Source organism: Alligator mississippiensis, chromosome 1 (genome assembly GCF_030867095.1).
Source record: "Alligator mississippiensis isolate rAllMis1 chromosome 1, rAllMis1, whole genome shotgun sequence".
Classification (NCBI taxonomy): Eukaryota; Metazoa; Chordata; order Crocodylia; family Alligatoridae; genus Alligator; species Alligator mississippiensis.
In genome coordinates this window covers 401,972,111-401,991,472 of record NC_081824.1, presented here as the reverse complement: position 1 = coordinate 401,991,472, position 19,362 = coordinate 401,972,111, and the positions used below count along the sequence as shown (strand labels likewise).

Sequence of the window (19,362 nt, the reverse complement as noted above, 5' to 3'; positions counted from 1 at the left end):
AGTCAAGGGCACTAGAGCAGCCTTCCCTTCCCTTCTACAGTGCAGAGCTCAGGGGGCATAGCCAGGCCCCAGAAGAACTATATGATTAGGGAGGAGTTCCCCCCAACTCCTGAGCAGCCCACCAGGAAGTTGCTAACACAGTATTTGTCACCCCTAACTCAGTGTTTATCAGCTCATTAAGAAAACCACAGCCTCTCTCCATTACTTCAAGCTCTTCTTAAACAGCTTTTCCAAGGAAGGAACAGAGAGACTTTACCAGCTACCAAAAAACTCCTTAAGCCAACACAGTCCTGTCTGTCTTTGTCCCATCTCCCACAGTAGAGTCTGTAGCCAGCATGTGGTATGCTAGATAATGCTGAGAGGTGTCTGTGCAAGGCAGAGGGGAGAGGGGGGTCTCTGCTTCAGCAAGGAGTGGTGAGGAGGAGGGGCAGCAGGAGGAAGCCAGGCAGATGCCACTGTATGTGCAGTCTCTGCCATAGCTGCAGCCAGGGAGCAGAGGGGAAGGGCCAGCCCAGCTCTCTGAAGCAGAGAGCCCAGCCCAGCCCACCACACCCCAGAGAGCATGCTGGGATGCTGGGGGACTCTGATTTAACTTAAAATCAGGAAGGGGTCTGGGACAGACATTGCATAAAGCGGTTTGAGCCAAATCAATTAAGTCTAATGCTACATTCAACCAGGTTTATCTCAAACCGGTTTCAGCCATTTTCAAACTGGCTTATAAGCACTAAACATCTGTTCTGTTACAGCTTTAAACCAGTTTCTGATCACTTAATAAAGCTTGGTCCTAAAGGCTAAGGACAGATGTTATACATAAACCGGTTTAAGTCAGCCTGCTTTTAGTTAAGAAAGGTTGCCTACCTGTGGTGTAGAAAAAGGGCAAATTTGCAGATGACTCCAACCTAAGTGGAGCTACAGACAATCTAGAGTTGCAGTGGTTCATGTACCACCAGTGGTACACAGACAAGCTGGTGGTATGTGTATAAATTACATACAAACCAATATAAGTTATCGGAAACTGGTGGTATGCATACCACAGGTTGGGAACCTTTCTTTACTAAATGAAGGCAGACTTAACGCAGCTTGATCCTGAAGTGGGCCGCTGATATTTAAGGTTGTATCTTTTTTAATTAATGGTGAGCAATCTGTCAGTTTGGAAATCACTGTTCTAGAGGGTTGGATTAAGAGGTTCAGAATGACTGATAAAGCTGGAGGAAAAGGTCCAAAATTAAGTGAAAAATTCATGAAAAAACAAGTACAAGTACTGTAGCTAGGGTGCAACCATCAAATGCAGGGATGGGGGACTGACTAGCTTAGGCTGCAGTACTTTAGCTAAGGGCCTGGGAATTATAATGGACCAAGAATCAGAGCACAAGTATTACTGAATAACAGCCACCTTGTCACATGAAGGAGAATGGATATAAACAGCAAACATCTACAAGCAGGAGTAGCAAACTTCATTCATCCATCTTATTCAATATTTTGGTAACTGCAGATGGTTGAAAGGCTCCAGAAAATCTTTTCCATTTCCCTCTGGTCAATGCTATGAAAAAATAGGGAAGGAGCAGCATTCTAAATTACTTGCGAATTAAAAAGAAGCTCTATATAGTGTGCATTATAGTGATGATTTCACAAGGCAAAACTCCGCATCTCCTTATATGCGGAGTTTTGCATATAAACTTATATGCAAAACTCCGCATATAATATTCGGATATAATATTATCCGCATATAATATTCTCCTTATAAACTCCGCATCTCCTTATAATTTCTAGAATATTTAACTCCTATAGCCACCCTGTTCTCCCACAGCTGGCTATTCACCAAGTTGTAGTGAAACTTCAGGATCAGGACTAGATTTAAAATATTCACATCAAGCTTGTCAAAAAAATCACAGTGCCTAAAACATCAGAAAAATCCAAATCACAGGACAAAAATAAAAAGCAAACTTTAGACTCAAATCTGGAACATTTATATAAAAACAGGTAGCAAAAGGTAAACCTGTCTCTTTTTTGTGTTAAGCTGACATTCCTAAATTTTTATCATCCATTTAAAATTAACAGGATTTTACAATACCCAAGATCTTTGATAAACATGTCCTTTGTTGAATAAATGTAAAATAAAGCCTTTTGAAAAAGATAGAAAAAGGTGCACATGACAAGTCTGATACCAGAAACTGGAAGGTCAGCTTCCATAAGATATATATATATATATATATATATATATATATAAAAATCTCATTCTTCTGTCAGTCATTTATCAACCATATTTAATATAATTATAGTCTATAGAAAATTTTCATTTGCACCTTCCCTGACTGGACCTGAAGTATTAAAATAGAACAAGTTGAGCAGGACTTAAAAATACCTAATGAATTGGAAAAAATGCCTAAATTAAAATAAACATGCTCAGAAATAACTAATAAATCCCTCTTATCCAGATCACCATATGCACAACTTCCTTGCTTCTTCTGGGGTTATGATGATGATCCAACCTACATCCATGAATGGAACAGGAAGTGAGGAAAACACTTAAGCAGAGAACAAATTTATCACTTAATTTTTTTGTCCTGTATCTACTGGAAAGCCGCTACAAAAGCTAAATTTGTCTGAGGGTTAGAAACCTACTTTCAAATTCAAGCCCAATTTAGCCATAGCTTTGCTGAGATAAAACTAAATGGTCTTGGTTTTGTTTAAGAGAGGCTTTCTATTCCTCTAATCACCCTAGACATTACAGCTAGTGACAGAAATTACATATAAACTGATATGAGTGATCGGAAACTGGTTCAAATCTGTAACACAACAGAAGTTCAGTGCACATACACCACTTCCAAAATGGTTTAAAGAGAAACCTGGATGTAATATCAGACTTAACTGATTTGGGTTAAATTAGTTTATTGAACATCTGTCCCAGATCCCCTCCATACTGAAGTTAACTCAGTCCCACAGCATTACAGGATGCTTAACACCTCCCCAGCAAACCCCACTCTTCAGGATGGGCAGGCTAGCCTTGCCCCAAGCTGTCTGCTCCACCTGAGCAGGGAGGTGTACTCGAGCAACACCCAGCTTCTGGCCTGAGCCACTGCAGGCATGTGGCTGCATTTCTGGAATTCAAAAGTAAATGTCTGTTCACCTGTTTATAGGTTCAATCTACACAATTTAAACTAATCTGCTAAGATAGATTCAATTCTGCCTCAGGCTTCTTGACCGTCTGTACCTAGCCCTTAGAGTGATTATATGTCTACTCAACATCTACTCCAAAGTGAACACATGAACAGATGACCAAAACTATATACAGTATTCAAGATGACATACTACCAATGATGTTAATACTTTCCAATCTCTACTATGGGACAGTTCAACCAATGACATTTGCCTTTTCCATGGTTGTTTTATATTGACCACAGTATAACTATGAGCTGCCAATAGTAACAACATTTTTCTTCTCAATTGTTTTCTATTGATAAACTTCTAGCTTATACCAAACGCTTTAATTCCCACAGTGCATGACCCTGCACTTGGTACTATTTAATCTCATCCCAATTCTATTAGTCTGCAAGTCTTCAATGTCATCCAGTTCTTCCTGTACAATTTCCTGATCTTTGTCCAAACTGACAATGCCTCTCAGCTTTGTACCATCAGGGAATTCTATTAGCTTGCTCATGCCTTTGTGCACCAAGGTCAACAGTGAAAAGATCAGCCTTGGGACAGATCTCTGAAGAACTCCACTAGTAACATCCCCTTCCAGCCTAATTATTTCTCTTGCAACACTACTGTCACAGTGCATTAAATAATTTGAGTATGCTACATTTCATACACAAGGTATTTCCCCAAATTGGATTTAATACTGTCACATTTGCTCTCTATTTATAGTTAGGCTTAAACTATGTTCATTTTTATGTTTGTATGAAGCATGTATTTTGACAAGAAAGTTTTTTTGTAAAATAAACAATCTAGATGAGGGGCATCTGATTAGGTGTCAGGAATACCTTACATCAGACAACAGCCATTCATACTTCACACCTGGCTTGCATGAGGGAAGCTAGAATAGGAATGCATATCAGACAATGGCTGAATCACTTTTAGGAGCATCAGTTTACCCAGACAATGAATAAAAGGTGCATATCAAAAACAAATCTCATCCTGAGGCGATGCCCCCTCCCCCCCGCCCTCCCATTCCAATAGGGACCATGAAGGAAGTCTGATTGAGGGGTTTTCAAATTTTTATTGTGTCATGAAAATATTTTTGAATAGGAAAAATACCTAATTTGTCAGACAGGTGCATCTATCTGAATAATATATGCTTCCTGAGACGTGAATAGAGAAATAAAAAAAATGGAGAGATGTTAAGATATTTAAGAGATGTCTTTTGGGTAGGATGGTTTTACAGTAAACCATTAAGCTTATGTGAACATGTAGTCTACTAGCTGAAGGATCTACTAATGACTGAGAACTGGAAAGGGTAAATGAAGCTAGCTCTAGTTATGGAAACAGAGTGAGATCTTTGTTTTATTTCTCTTGCATAATTTCTCTCCCTAAAGCCAAGAGTTACTTTCTCTTGTATGGGCTGTCTACCTTGTGTAACAAGTCTTATTTCTGTTTTATATACCTTAATGATCATTTGTGGGGAGAGTGATTCCAAAACAGCTGACATTTGATTTAAAAAAAAATTTTTTTTTGCATAATTTCTGGGGAATAATCACAGGAGCACTCGCAGGGTTTGCCTGCAACTAAGATGTAAGATCTGGTCAGGGTCCTGAATTTTGTCTAGCAGAACAGTCTGGGGAAGAATATCCACTCTGCACCCAGAGTGTTGGGAGAAGGTCTAGTGCTTCCAAGTCGACACCCGCAGCAATTGTGACAACTACCCTACTTATGTTTGCTTTAGTTGGTTCTTTATCCACCTACAATATCTCAATCAATTTTTTTCTACTGAATCTAGTATTTTAAATAGCAACCTTAAAGTGTTAAGAGTACAATAAACTAATTTCAGTAGTATATCAAAAAATTTAAAGATTTCTAAAGAGTTGTACATAAACCAAAGAAATTAACTAACCTGATAATATTTCAGTTCTAAAATGAGTGTCCCCCCCCCCAATTTAGCATGGAGAAAAAAGCCTTTCATCTTAGAATTAAGTACGTGGGCAGTATGGGGGCAGGCAGCTGCTGCAGCTTGAGCTCCATCCTTACCTGGGGTTAGGGCTGTAGCCACAGCTGCTGCCTGGCCTCCCACCTGCCTCTGAATCTCACCATCTCTCCTCTGCAGCCCCTTCTCCCCAATCTCTCCACACCAGACAGCTTCAAATCCCCCAGCTGCCCTTCTCCCTCCCCACCACTTACCTTTGATCTGTGCTGGCTGGTAAAGGGGCTAGGCTTGGGCAGTGGGCTGTGACCCAAGCTAGAACAGGGACAGAGCCTGCCAACATAGAGCAAGAGTAAGGAGGTTGGGGCGGGGTGGAGTGGCTGGGGGTAGGCACAAGGGGAGGGCTAGCAAAAATTTACCAAAAAAGGACAAAACTATGAAACAGCAAAATTTAAAAATTCCTTTAATCAAAAGTCCCTATACCACCTGCCTCCCTGCTGCCTGACCCTCTGGAGCCATGCAGGGATAGCCCTGTCCCAGACACCCACAGAGGGTTCAGGATTGAGAGTGTGGTTGTGGGGTAGAAAGGTAATAAGGTTTATTGACTTAACAAAAACACAACTAATATCTGAACAAATGACAGAAAAACACTTGGTCTAATCTTCATAGAGCCTTCAGCAAGCACCTTTACCTCTCAGACATAATGTTCAGCTATCACATAGGGGGAGGTGAATTATGCAATGCCCCCCCCATAATTAGATACAATACATGGAAAATTATAACAAATGTATAGAATCTAATGGGGGAGGGTCATCTTAAACTCCAGATCATCTTGGATGCAAGTAAAATAATGTTTTTAATAACATATTATCACCTGGAACAGCCTTATTTGATTTCAGAGTATGATTTTTAAGTAAAAAGCTATACGTATAGCTTCCAGCAATAAAATAACTCATTTAAGAAGTAATTATTGTATATTTTTATTTCAATATTATAGTTTGAATGTTTACGTTACAAATATCTAGCCAAATGAAACAAGAGTAAATTTAGTGTAGCTTACAAGAAAAAAAAAGTTAGGTTCATGAGAATGGACAAGGAATTTTACCATTCCCTTCAACACAGAAATAATGGCTCATTCCTCAAGCTCATCAATAAAGTGACTCTTGCTTTCCTTTCCAGATGCCAAAATGCTTCTCCAAATGCCTCCACTACACCACAAGTTGCATTCTCCTATTATGTTCATTTCCTGTAAAGTTTCTTCCCAGTTTCCAAATTCTGCTCTTCCAGTACATTCAGGCTCTCTCTCTTTTTTTTTTTTTTTTTTAAGCAATGTTTGAAAAACACATTACTTCTCTTCTCAAAGAGCTTCACAAGATTGCTCTTGTAGTCTATACAAGTTCCTCATCCTCATTTTCTAGGCTTGATCTCTGCTCTCACATCTCATAATTAGCATCCATATCCCTGCCCACATATCTCACCTTCCCCTTCCTCTCATGTCCTCCATCTTCCATCATTTTCTATAGCACCTAGTTACAAAGACATTCCCTTAACCCAGTTAGTAATTTTTTACAAATATTTTCATTAAAATGTCTTACTCAAAAAAAAAAAAAAAAAATCAACAAGTGTTCACCCACATCAATAAAAACGAGATCATCCACCAATGTTAAAGGAGGTACATTCTATAGTAAGGTTTAGACTGTTCTTTATTACTGCAGGTTCCATGAATATTACTATTCCAAATATTAAGTAGTTTTATCAATATTTTAAAAAATTATTAAAAGGAATAACTCCATTTTCTTTTAAAATAAAATAAGAAATAATATTTACAGTCAAAACAGTTTTGACTTCTATGAAAAGGGACGTTTTCCTCTATATCTCTATCAGAAAGAACATTTTTTGACAAAGTACCATATAAAAAAACCCCAACGTCTCCCATCGCCTAGAGAATTTTTCCAATGATTGAAAATTTAGTGTCATATAAAAGGATAGCCATATGAAGTCATAACAAGCAACAAAAGAACAAGAAACAAAACACAAACAAACAGCCACAGAGTGCATGCTGGTGGGTGTCTTTCCCAAACTAGATCTTTAAGAGAGAAGGGGAGAAAAATGCAGCCTATTTCTAGTGAAAATGTACCAGAAGAGACACAATGAACAACTAGCTGGCACCCTTGTAAACTTTGTAAATTAAGTATTTCCAAAGGGGACACATTACTCTTTTTAAACATCTCTGCTATACCAATATAACATTTTATATACAGGAAAAACAAACAAAAAGACTAAAAGGGGTCTGAGGAGGTCATCCAACCCTCATTTCCTCTCCTCTCTAGACTAAACAACCCCAATTTTTCCAGCTTTTCTTCGGATCATATTTCCAGTAACTTTTTTAGTACTCTTTTCATGACTACCCAATTTATCCACATACTGCTAAAACCAGGGGTGGGCAATTATTTCAGGTGGTGGGTTGCTTAACAAGGTTTGGTGAACTTGACGGCCACATGGGTAGCTCCTCCCCTTGACAGCTACCCCACCTCCGGCCACCATCGTGGGACTGGAAGTCCCACCCCTAGCCTCCACCCAGAAATATTCCTTTTGGGAGGGGGGTTGCCATCTTAGAACCACAAAAAAAACCCCATACACTAAAGTCAAACACCTATTATTTCTGTTTGCATACTGTATATAGAGGTGATTGCATAATAAATAAAAAATAAATTTAGTCTTGTATCGTCTGTGTGTTTGTCAGGGGGGTGGGAGGAGCAAAGGATATGTTGCGGGGGATGTATGGCATTTGTGGGGTGTAAGGGATGGTGGATGGCTGTGGGGACCCCCCCCCCCCCACACACACACACACACACACACTCCCCTTAAGGCGCGCAGCCCCCTGCAGGCAGCTACAGCAGCAGACGGGGGCGCTCGTGACCCGTGCAGGTGCTGCCACCCAGAGGCGCACAGCTCCGGCCAGTGATGCACATTGCAGCAAAGAGTGCAGCCCAGCCACAGCACCTCTATCACCGGGGCTCCCTGCCACTCACACGCAAATTCCACACACACATGCCACTAGAGGAAAGCTCCATGTGCTGAAGCCAGCTGCCTGCGCCACTCCCTGCTGTGCAGGTCCCAGGACTCTGCAGGGAAGTGGGGGTTGGGGGTCTCCTCCACTTCCAGCAGAGTCCCAAGACCTGCAAAGCATGGAGCAACATAAGCAGCCAGCTCCAGCTTGTGGAGCTTTCCTCCAGCTGCACACAAGTGTGGGAGTTGCACATGCATGGCAGGTAGCCCTGGCAACTGAGGCAGCCCAGCCTAGCTGCACTCCTCATCACAATATGCAACACTAGCTGGAGCTGTGCATACTAGGCAGCAGCACCAATGCCAGACATAAGCACCCTAAACACCCCTGCCTACTGCTGCTGCTGCCTGCAGGGGCTGTGCACCATGGAGCAGAGTGCCAAGGGGAGCCCACACACACCCCTGTAGCCTCCCTCACACCCTGCCCATATGAGCTCCATGCTGCCCCCACCTCCTGGGCAGGCTCTGCACTGCCATCAGCCCCATCCCCATGCCTCACACTCCCACCCAGCTACAGCTCCCCCACCCCATGCACCCCCATGCCCCCACTAACCTACTTACTACCTGGAGCAAGCAGGACACCAGGGAAGCTGAGCAGGTACCCCAGTGACTGCAGCAGTCCCGCCCGGAAGTTGCGTGCTGGCTGGGCTGGGCCCTTCTGTCCACAAGGGTGGAATGGAGGTACAATAGGCTTTGTCAGCAGAGTGTGTATAAGTAGGGGCCTCGCTCCCACCCTCATGGGCAGAAGGATTGGGCCGGGTACTATTTGGTGAGGGCCATGGGCTGGATGAAAGTGCCTGGTGGGCCGGATCCAGCCTGCAGGCCATATTTCGCCCGCCTCTGGCTTAAACTATGATACTCAAAACTGCATACTATTCCACTTCAGGTATCACCAGTGCTGAAGAGAGTAGAAGAATCACTTTGTAGTTTGAATACCTAAGGGCACATCTCTAAAAGAGGGAAGATTGGGACACTGGTGCAGTCCAGGGAGTGAGGCTGCCAAACAGCTGATTCACTTCTCTGGGTGACATCTATTTCCAGCCTACATCAATTCTTAGCCTGTTCTATCTCTGCTTTAAGGCGAATAATTATCCTCCCTCACCCTGCTGCCAGCAGTGCTCCTTATCTAACAGAAGTTTGTTTTAGGCTTTACAGTCCACTGTTAGTTTCCCATCATCATTTCCTTTGGTCTTTCCCTTACTTCTAATATATTTATAGAATGAGTTTTTCACCTTGAAACTCAGAGGTAAGCAAACCTGTAACTTCTGACATTAGTCTTCCCAATGGCAAACAGGAACCAAAATATGTTGGGAAGAAAAGAGACTATCCATGCAAACAAATGGTAGGAACTCTAGCAATTGGCAATGCATTAATAACCCTCCCAGATTTTCTGTCCAAAAGTAATAACCCAAGGGGTAAGCTGCACATTCCAAAAATAAAGTACTTCTTGAATTAGTATCAACTGGAAGATTCATCTATCTAGCAGTCAGGAATAGTGCCGATTCTTCTTTGGATCTAGAGATTGTTTCATATTCTCTCTCTTTTGCTAGCTTCATCTGAACAAACAAAAATTATTTTAAAACTAGCAAACTCAAATAATACATACCTTAAAACAGAACAAAATATATAATTGTACATATAAACTAGTTTTATTTAGGAGAGAAATTGTAGACTGAGAACTTTTTTAATATTTTCAATATGACAGTTTTGTTCGAACAGATGAATATGTTACCTGACAGGGTTACTGGTCAAAGACACTCGGAGAGACTCTAAGCAAGTGACAAGTCTTTCATCATTTGCTCCAGATTTAAGTTCCTGGATGAACTCCTGTGGAGAAACTTGTCGGCTCCTCTTGAGGCTTCCCTGCAAGAGGAAAATTGCGCTTATTCTCTCAGGTATGCAAGTAATTTATATAGATAATTCTTTTCAAGAGCTGTAATCATTAAACTTGATTCCTGCTGCTTAATAAATTGTTCTAGAAACTGTACTAAGACAGAGTCCTAAAACTTCTGTCAGTATTTGCAACCTGTGCTCTGTATAGTTAAACTCCTTCAGCATATTTTCATTATTGCAAAAACAGTGTTAGAATGCAACACACAATTTGAAGCCTAGATATGAACACTGTAGGAACGATAGCTACATTATGCGCTCACCTATGCCAGTAGGAGCTAACTTTTTTGACAAGCATGCCACAGACTAGCCCCATACCCTCCCTTTAACCAACTTAAGTAAATACATCTGTAAATTTGAAATTTTTTTTTTTTTTTTTTTTTTTTTTTTACTTAAATTGAGAAAGCATCAGAAAACGTGGGTGTACTTTAAATTCAAGGACCCCTTCTATTTGTTGGAATATGAGATAAAATGGAGAATGACTGGCTAGGCTGCAATACTGCAAAAAGAGTCTAGGTTACACTGGATGTGTAACTAACAATGTAATACTAGTGTAAGAGAGAGCCTAAAAATGTACTGAGATATATTAACAGGAAAAAAGTGGGTAGTCTAGAGAAGAGCAAGAAAAATGGCTAAAAATCTATGAACAGATAGATAAGTAAAGGTAGGAAAAATTGGAATTATTTAGTCCAGAGAAGAAAAGAATGGGAAGGGGGTAGGGTAGAACAAGTCTTCAAAACACAGAAGTGGTTGAAGAGGATGGCATAATCAATTGTCCTCACAATGGAAAATGGACAGCAAGCAGTAAAAGGTCTTAAACTGCAACAAGAGAAATGTAGATATACAAAGAAAGCTTTATAACCTAACTATGAGGGAGTTCAAACAGTGAAAGCTGTTTGCCTGAAGCTGTGGAATCTCTAACTATGAAAGGTCAAAAACAAATGTTTCTTTCTAACATGTTCTTGATGGGGATGATCCTGAATTGAGCACAGGATAGACTAAATGTCCTCCTGATATCCTCTTCCAGCCTAGTTTTCTTCCTATGTTTCTCATTATGGGGATTCTGTCTAAGAAAAGACTAAATATATTATGTCAGTGTTAAACGTTAAGTGTCTGTTAAGTTTATTAATGCATCTAATGAATATATGTTTTGACATTAATCTGGCCATTCTGTCCCTCTAAATTGTCTTTAAGAATCTCAGAAGGCTGTCCTTTTCCCATATTTATTTAGTACAATTCAATATACAGGTGGCAATATCAGGGCATAGAACTAGGAACACAGGATTATATTCCTGGTCCTGCCAGTTACCAGCTGTTGAATATGCAAGTCATTTGACTTCTCAGTTTCTTCATCTATATCTTGAAAACAGAAACTCATCTCCCAGGAGTGCTGAACACTGGTTACAAAATTAAGTCTAAAAAAAATATTAAAATTAAAGATATTCTAAAACTACTACTTATATTGTCACTTCAAGAATTTGATTAGAGATGACAAAAATTTCCCAATGAACTGAAAAGAAGATGCTATAAGAAAAATACAATGGTAAACTTTTGTGCATTCATGGGGCACAGCTTAAGACCCAGGATTGACTGTGGCTAGCAAACCAAGAGTTTAGGTAAATGTTAGGGCTCCAAGAAGCTCCACAATATCTGGACTTTAGTGACTGTACAAGTCCCAAACAGCAGAAGTTTAAACACCACCAGGTCTGGACAGCAACTAAGGAGATGCTTTGAGAATTTCAATGGCAATTACATTAGGGGTGGCATGGATTTAGGTCAGTGTTTCCCAACCTTCTGCAGCCCAAGGCACACTTACATTAATAACAATTTGCCGCGGCACACCTGTTAAAGCATTCCTCATCCTCATACCTATAGCTCATTGTAAGCTCATTGTCATGGCAAAATTCTGCAACGCACCTGTTCATTACTGACAGTACACCATTGTGCCGCGGCACACTGGTTGGGAAACACTGATTTAGGTGCTTAACTTCTCTTGAGGTTTAGCCATACAAAGTTAGTGTGTTTCTCTAGAACTGTTGGGAAGAGACATCAGAACATGTATCAAAGATAATTCTTCATGAATCATCATGACTATCACTTTGTCCTAGTACTTTAGCTTTCAGCAAGACCACAGCCCTCAAATATTGGTACATATTCTTGCAGGAGGAACTCCATATTCACAGCACTCCCACCAGGGTCCTTTTAATAATCTGCCATGATATGCCATAAATGTGAACCATTAAGAGACCTTAGTGATCCACAGAGCCATGCATCCCTTGTAGAGATACCAGTAACTAGACTAGTTTAGACGAGTTTGGGTTCAATACCTGAAAATGGTACTCGTACTGCATGTTTACTGACCAGTATTAGAGAAAAACTGCAGCACTGGGGGGGGGGGACGGACATGCAGATATTACAATACAAGTATACCACCATAGACAAAGCAGACAGAGCATCATCCAGGTGAGGAAAGCCATCCTCAGGCCAAAACTGACATACATAAAAGATATCCATTAAGAATTAAATCTGGGCCTATGGCAACACATAAAGTTCAATCCTTAAAAAAAGACATTTATGTTGATTTCCAAACTATCTACTTCAGGGGTGGGCAAAATGCAGCCTAGGGGCCGAATGCGGCCTGCCAGGCCATTCTATCCAGCCCGCAGGGCCCCTAAAAAATTTAGTAAATTAATATTTATCTGCCCTGGGCTGCCTGTCATGTGGCCCTCGATGGCTTGCCAAAACTCAGTAAGTGGCCTGATCTACCTTCTGTACAAGGCGGGTTTAACTGACCATTGAAAGTACAGAGAATTAGAGAAGCATTTCACAGTAAGTGCACCTCATAAAGCAGAAACTTCTGGCAAAATAAATTAAAGGTTCATTTTCTGATTTTCCTACTTAATGGTTCAATGAAGACCTAACATTTATTTCCTGTATCTGAACAAGCAGCAAGATCTTTCTAGCCACTTAGTTGTTTCTCTCATTCTGTACGCCTCCCTCAAAAAAAAAAAAACCAACCTACAAAATACTGAAAAAACACCAGTGTCTATGATTTTTAGTTTAACCATATTTTTCCACATTTTGAATGAATTCCAACTTAAATTGCTGCTTATCTATATGTTGAGGGTGGGGCATGGGCAAATGAGCAGAATACAAAGTGGAAGATGATATGGGTTTAATTTTTCTCTCTGCTACTGGCTTGAATAACCTTGCCAAGTCACCTCTCTCTGGGTCCAGATTTTTTCCTTATGTAAAATAAGAATAACCACCTCTTCTATAAAGTGCTTTGAGAACTGCTGACTAAGTGTGCAATAAGAAGTAGGTATTCAGGAGCTTATTTTAGCACCATACCAACCTTACTATTATAGACACTAGCTTGGTTTTTCTCAGACCCACACTTATAACGCCCTCCTAAAAGGACTGGAACATAACTGGCCCTAAAGCTACATCCTTTGTGACACTGTTCTTCACAGGAAAAATGTCAGACAGACCAACACACACGCACAAGAAAGGAGATGTCTTAAAACAAAGAAATATTCTTAGTTTACTCTTTCCAACAGGCTCCAAAGTCCAAGTCACCTCTGTGTCGCAGGCCTTCTGCAACTCAATAAGAGCTGCGTGGGAGATTGAGATTTTGCTTATGGCATTTTGCATGGATTTGCCAAACAGGGAAAATAAAGTCAAATGCCTCACTTAGCCTGGAACCTGCATCAGAGAACTGAAGTTTCCAGAATCACAAGGAAAGATTCCAACATTATCTTGCCAACCATGGCCAGGCAAGGCCTTGTACAAATACTCAGCTTCTCCTAAGAGAGTCACTACTCTCAGGACTGCCAGGGTTAAGTCACTCCCAGGAGAGTTTTTCCTGAGAGAGAAAGTGTCTATACATGCTGTGGCTTCCCTTAAAAGGCGGCACAGTCCTCTGGCATCCCATTCCTGCCTGTCCCCCCACCTGGAGACAGCGTCCCCCTCTGGGCAACACCTACTGGACAAGGACCCCTTTCCAGCCTGGATAGGTAACTATCACCACCCACCCCCGCTTCAGCCAAGGACTTGGACTCTGCTTCCCTTCCACACCTGGACTCCAGCCCTTCCACTGAGTCTCTTTCTCCTGCTGCCATTGTGAGTGTGTGCGCGTGTGTGTGTACACCAATAATTTCAAAGGGTTGTGTGGTATGTTGTCTGTGTAATAAAACTGTTATTTGGACCCTTAAGTTGGGTTTTGCTTTACTATGGCTTGACCCTGCTCCTCGCCCCTCTAATTTCTGTCTCATTTCTCCCTCTCCTGCTTCTGGCTCACTGCCACCTCCAACACCTGTCCTGAGCTCCTCTCTGCCTCCAAACCCCCTGTTTCTTTGCCACTGTCTTATCCCCAATGTCTTTTCCTTTTCCCCTGAGCAACCAGGTTTCTGCCTCAGTTTCTTTCCTGGCTGTCTCCTCCTTGCCCCCACCCCCCCCACCCCACCGACCTCCAATATCTCAGCTGTCTGCCTCAAGTTTCCAGGCCCAGTCTACCTTAAGAGTAAACCCAAGCCTCAGTTCCTCAGCCAGCTTCTCTGTAGTCCACTGGTTCTGGCAACATTCACTCCCTACACTTTAACTCTCACCTGAACCTTCCCCCGGGTACCCCAAGTGCACACATATACACTGTACCATCCAAGTTAGGAACTTACGCACGCGTGTGCATGTGTGTGTGTCATTGTGTGCATGATATACGAATTAGTGATCTGTGTCCAACTTTTGGGGTGTATAGTTCATGTGACTGAACTGGTGATAGGTATGCATGTGCCTAGGCTCATTTGGATGTGTATGTGCCTGAGCTGGTAGTGTGCGCGCGCGCGTGTGTGTGTGCGCGCGCATGTGTGTGTGTGTGTGTGTGTGTGCGCGCGTGCGCGCATATGCATCTAACTGATTTGTGTGTTTGTAGATGTGCAATTGTGCCTCACCCTCCTGTCTAACAGCGCAATATTGAGATCCGGAGAGTTGGCCTGACTCCACATCTTTGGGTAAGTTTCTCTACCAGGAAAGAAAACCTGGGAAAAATCCCAGGTGTATACACCTAAGCCATTTTCCCTATAGCAGGGGTCAGCAACCCCCAGCACATGTGCTGAGCATGGCACGCAAGGCCATTTTGCTCGGCACACCACCGCCAGCCCTGGCTCTAAGCAGCTGCTGCCAGCCACAGAGCCCAGGCTGCTCCCAGCAGGCAGCTGGGAGGCTGCAAGCGAACTGGGCTCTGTGGATCAGCTGCAGCTGGGAGGCTGCAAACAGCTACTCTGGGTTCCAGCATGTCAGCACTACGGCATCTTCCAAGGTAGACATTGTGGTTTTTTTCAGCACTCCGACCAAAAAACATTGCCTACCCCTTCCCTATAGTTACCACAGCTGTATTTCTCCTTTTTGCTTTTATAGTTCTTAATGATGATTACATGTTAAATGCTACAGGGTAATCCCAGTATTCCTTACTTAATTTAGCAAAGTAGTTGAATTATGCTTAATTCAACCAAAGCTAAAGCAAATCATGAAGTCAAGTGCTTGCAGCCAAGTTAGTAGATTTCAGCAGAACTGCTGTCCAAATCAAATGTCTTCCATGAATGTGTTGAGGTGTCAGTCTCCCACATAGAGAGCTACTCATGCAAAGAATCATTTGTCAGCACATACCTACAGTTCAGCAGCTATAACACTTCACCTGTTAGTTTTGGCAAACTACAGCAGATTAGTTATTTGACATAAACCAACATGAGCTCCATGGTAGCTAGCTTGTCAGGAGGTGAACCAGCACCGTCATGAGTTTTCTGTTTCTTTTCAAGCATAAGCTGAACGTCTGCTTCCTCAAACCACTTCTGGAGTCACTTTTACAAAGCTAACAGTTTGCTCTCAGATGTGCAGCACAGTTCTACTTAAGGTTTGTCATTCTTCTTCAAGGGAACAGGAAAAAAAATCTGTCCAATGTAGCTATCTATTTTTCACAGTCAAGTGAGTTGATTGGAGTTAAGAATCCAAGCAGCCACAACCTCTGACCTTCCACAAAAAAGTCTAAGTCCAGAATTTGAGTAGCTAAAGAGCTTCCCTTTTCTAAATAGGAAAGGAAGCTGATGGAGAAGACAGATGAGAAAACCAGACCTGGTTTAGCAGTATGACCAAGAGAACAAAATCGAGCATTTGTTTTAAGATCCATTGCCTACAACAGTGGTGCTCAACCTTTTGGCCCTGTGGAACAGATGGGTGGTGCAGGGATGGTCTTTGGGCCCAACTGGGCCCTGAGCACCAGGAGCAGGCCCTCGTGCTACTTCTGCCCAGCTCCATGGCACAAAGTTATATATTACCAAAAAGACAAACAAAACGTTAAGAAGGTTATTCCAATGCAACTGTCCTTGTTTTAATCCTAGCAACACTTAAAACGTAATGCAATGATAATAAGTTCTAATTCATCAGTGACCTTTTTAGATGCATGTATTGTACAAGTGCTCACATTTCATAATTTCAACATGTACAATTACAAAAGGATTCAAGATGCTTTAAAACTATCTACAATTTTAAACAAACAGTACATTACTTATTCATGCATTGAACATGTCTCATGCTCGTCAAGCCACCTTAATCAACAGATGCAATAAATTTGAATTTTATATTTTTCACAATGCCTGTAGTGATTTCATGCTGATGACTGAAAAAAAGTACTAATTAATGAACACAGAGAAACGGAGGCCTTCTTTTCTAGGAGAAAAGTTAGTCTGACCTCATTGAACATTGGTGAAACCAGAAAAAGGATTCACCATATGTACTTATGCTCCAAACTTTCACTGGCCATCTCCAAGAGGAAATACAGCATACAGAATGGGGTAAATAAATAGTAAAAATAAATAAATAAAAATACATTTAAGCAGTAACTTAGGTGAAGATGCAAGTATGTAACCAAATCCCTGAAACCACCCTGGATTAACAGTTTGGGGCCTTTAAAGTAAGATTATGCCATTGTTAGAAATCAAATTTTTAATGGAAGTTGAGCATCTTGTAGAATACAGAATACTGATCAGGACACAAGAGAATGAAAGATAGGGATGGATTTAAAAAAAAAAGAGACTAACTTCATGAACTTCGTTTAAAATAGTGGATCTTAGCTCCACCAAGCAATTACATATTTATATGAATCCAGTGAAGTATTAAGTGGTTTTTATATCATGTCTTAGAATATGCCAATATGCAAGATTGTCCTTCTTCCTTCTAACAAATAGAATTTATTTCTGAACTCTATAACCATCCTCCCAGAAAGGAGAAGAGACGCATAGAAGTCTTAAAAGGCTTAGGACTCCCATATTTCTCAAAAAATAACGAGGAGCACCACTTATTTCCCAGGTCTTGCATCAGTCTCTAGGGGCTAGCCCCTTTGAGCTTCATTTCTCACTGAACAGTTAACAAGTTATTATAACAAGTGTTCAAATTAAGTTAAATTTAAAATTTTGTCTTCCTTATTAACTTGTAACTGAGCTTGCAGAACACCGATTGGCACTGCCAGCCTCGGGAGCACACCAGAGCCTTAACGTCTCTAGTCCAGACTGGAGCACAAGTACATCAAACATCAGGCCTGCTACCTGCTGGTTAAGGAGAAGGCAGCAAGGAATGGAAGTAAAGTATCCCTTGTCCTCAAGTTTTCCAAATATGACCAAGGTCAGACCCAACATATTTCTAATAGATCATAAGAAGAGTTATGACAAAGAAAAACTGATCTTTCCAAAACCATGAGTCTCATAAGCTGAAGTAGTAAGCAAAATACTGGAGGTCATCTTTAAGTGCCATTTAAGCAGACACTCCTTTGTGGCTTCTTCTAAGGATCTGAGGGAGCCAGATTACAACTACATATGGACATTCAGTTTCTCATGACAGAGTAGTTGCTGCCCCAAGAAATACCACGAGTGCACAGATGTTCAAGATTGTCTCCCACAGCAAACATAATCACTCCGGAAGAAAAATAACCTGGGAACAAATCAGGTTAAGTAACTTGAGAGTAACAGGAAAGTTTCTTCCAAGAATGAATGTCATACAAAAAACTAGAACTCTTGGTTCCAAAATGATACCTTTTATTAGACCAACTGGAAAATGACAAGAAAATTGTCCTTTTCCGCAAGCTTTCGGGATCAAAGTCCCTTCGTCAGGCTCTGGGAAAAGTGTAGATGGTACAAGATGGTAAAAAGTTCCCATAGGTAAGAAATAAACTTCATTTTTGCACAGAGGGAGCTGAAGATGGAAATCTGTCCTCTGGGTCCATGAGTGTCTTTGTGAGCTGTGTTGAGTAGCTCTTTTGATGTGTTGATCAGGTAGAATTCCTTCCCTGGAGGTGTCAGATGACAGGAAGGGAGGCAAAAAAAAAAAAAAAAACAACAAAAAACAACAAAAAAAACTTCCTTGTTGTTCTGCAATGAAGTTGTAAATGCCTGCACAATTTACCCTTCTGAGAGAAGCCACAGTATGGTGTTCCAGGACAGAGTCCTTTGCTTCTGCCTGCCCTCCACCTCTCCCCCCTGCCCTGGGAGATGGTGCATCACCTACTGAACCCTGTTGCTCCAGACAAGCAGGGAGCAGAACAAAAACCCTTCACAACTCCTCATTGGGCTGCAGGATGCTACAGGCTAACTCCAAGAAGTCTGGATCCACCAAACCAAGGCTGCCCTTTGCACTGCTGCCATGCATCTCCAAGCAGACTGAGGGAGTGTGCAGAACACTCCAAGATGTGTTCATAGAGGCCCCATTGATGGTGCAGCATCAGCACTGCAAGTTCTCTGCTCTTCAAGGGCTCCTACACACATGCAGGGGGGGCTGCTCCAATGTACTGTAATTACAGTGCTTCAAAGCAGAGTTGATTAATCAAGTCTACTGGAGCGTGGTAATTACTGTGCTCCAACAGACTCCAGCATCATGTATATCAGCGTCCCCATGCTGAAAAATGGTGACAGGGTGCTTTAAACCAAAGCTCATTCAACAAGCTTTAGTTTAAAGCACCCCACGGACATTTTTCAGCACTAGGACGCTCCAGGCACTTTTAATTAGTGCAGCTCTTAGACTTTTACTAATTAAAGCCCCGTCCCCCTCCTGGAGCACATGTATAAGCTCCCCAAGGGATCAGTATTTAAGCATCTGTTCAGGCATCTCTGGACAAGATTTTCTACCAAGAGTACAAACCTGGGAAAATTCACCCATATCATTTGAACTTGTGTAGACAACCTATGTCAAGGCTAACTAAATTCCACAGGCTTACTGTTTTGTGGATGTCTAGGGGATTGGTTATTTTGGTAGGTGGGCCAAAGCAAATAGTTGATGCCAAGACTACAGCA

At 41.6% G+C, this 19,362-nt stretch overlaps 1 protein-coding gene across 3 annotated transcripts in view; it reads right to left on the bottom strand.

Moving 5' to 3' along the window:
- Window positions 1–19,362, bottom strand: part of DIAPH3 (diaphanous related formin 3) — a 487,575-nt gene that overhangs the window by 405,847 nt on the left and 62,366 nt on the right. For all 3 annotated transcript variants that reach the window (XM_059723010.1, XM_019500535.2, XM_014608394.3), the window contains one exon: window positions 9,876–10,006. In XM_059723010.1, coding sequence (XP_059578993.1) covers window positions 9,876–10,006 — 131 coding nt within the window. The remainder of the gene's footprint in view (window positions 1–9,875; window positions 10,007–19,362) is intronic.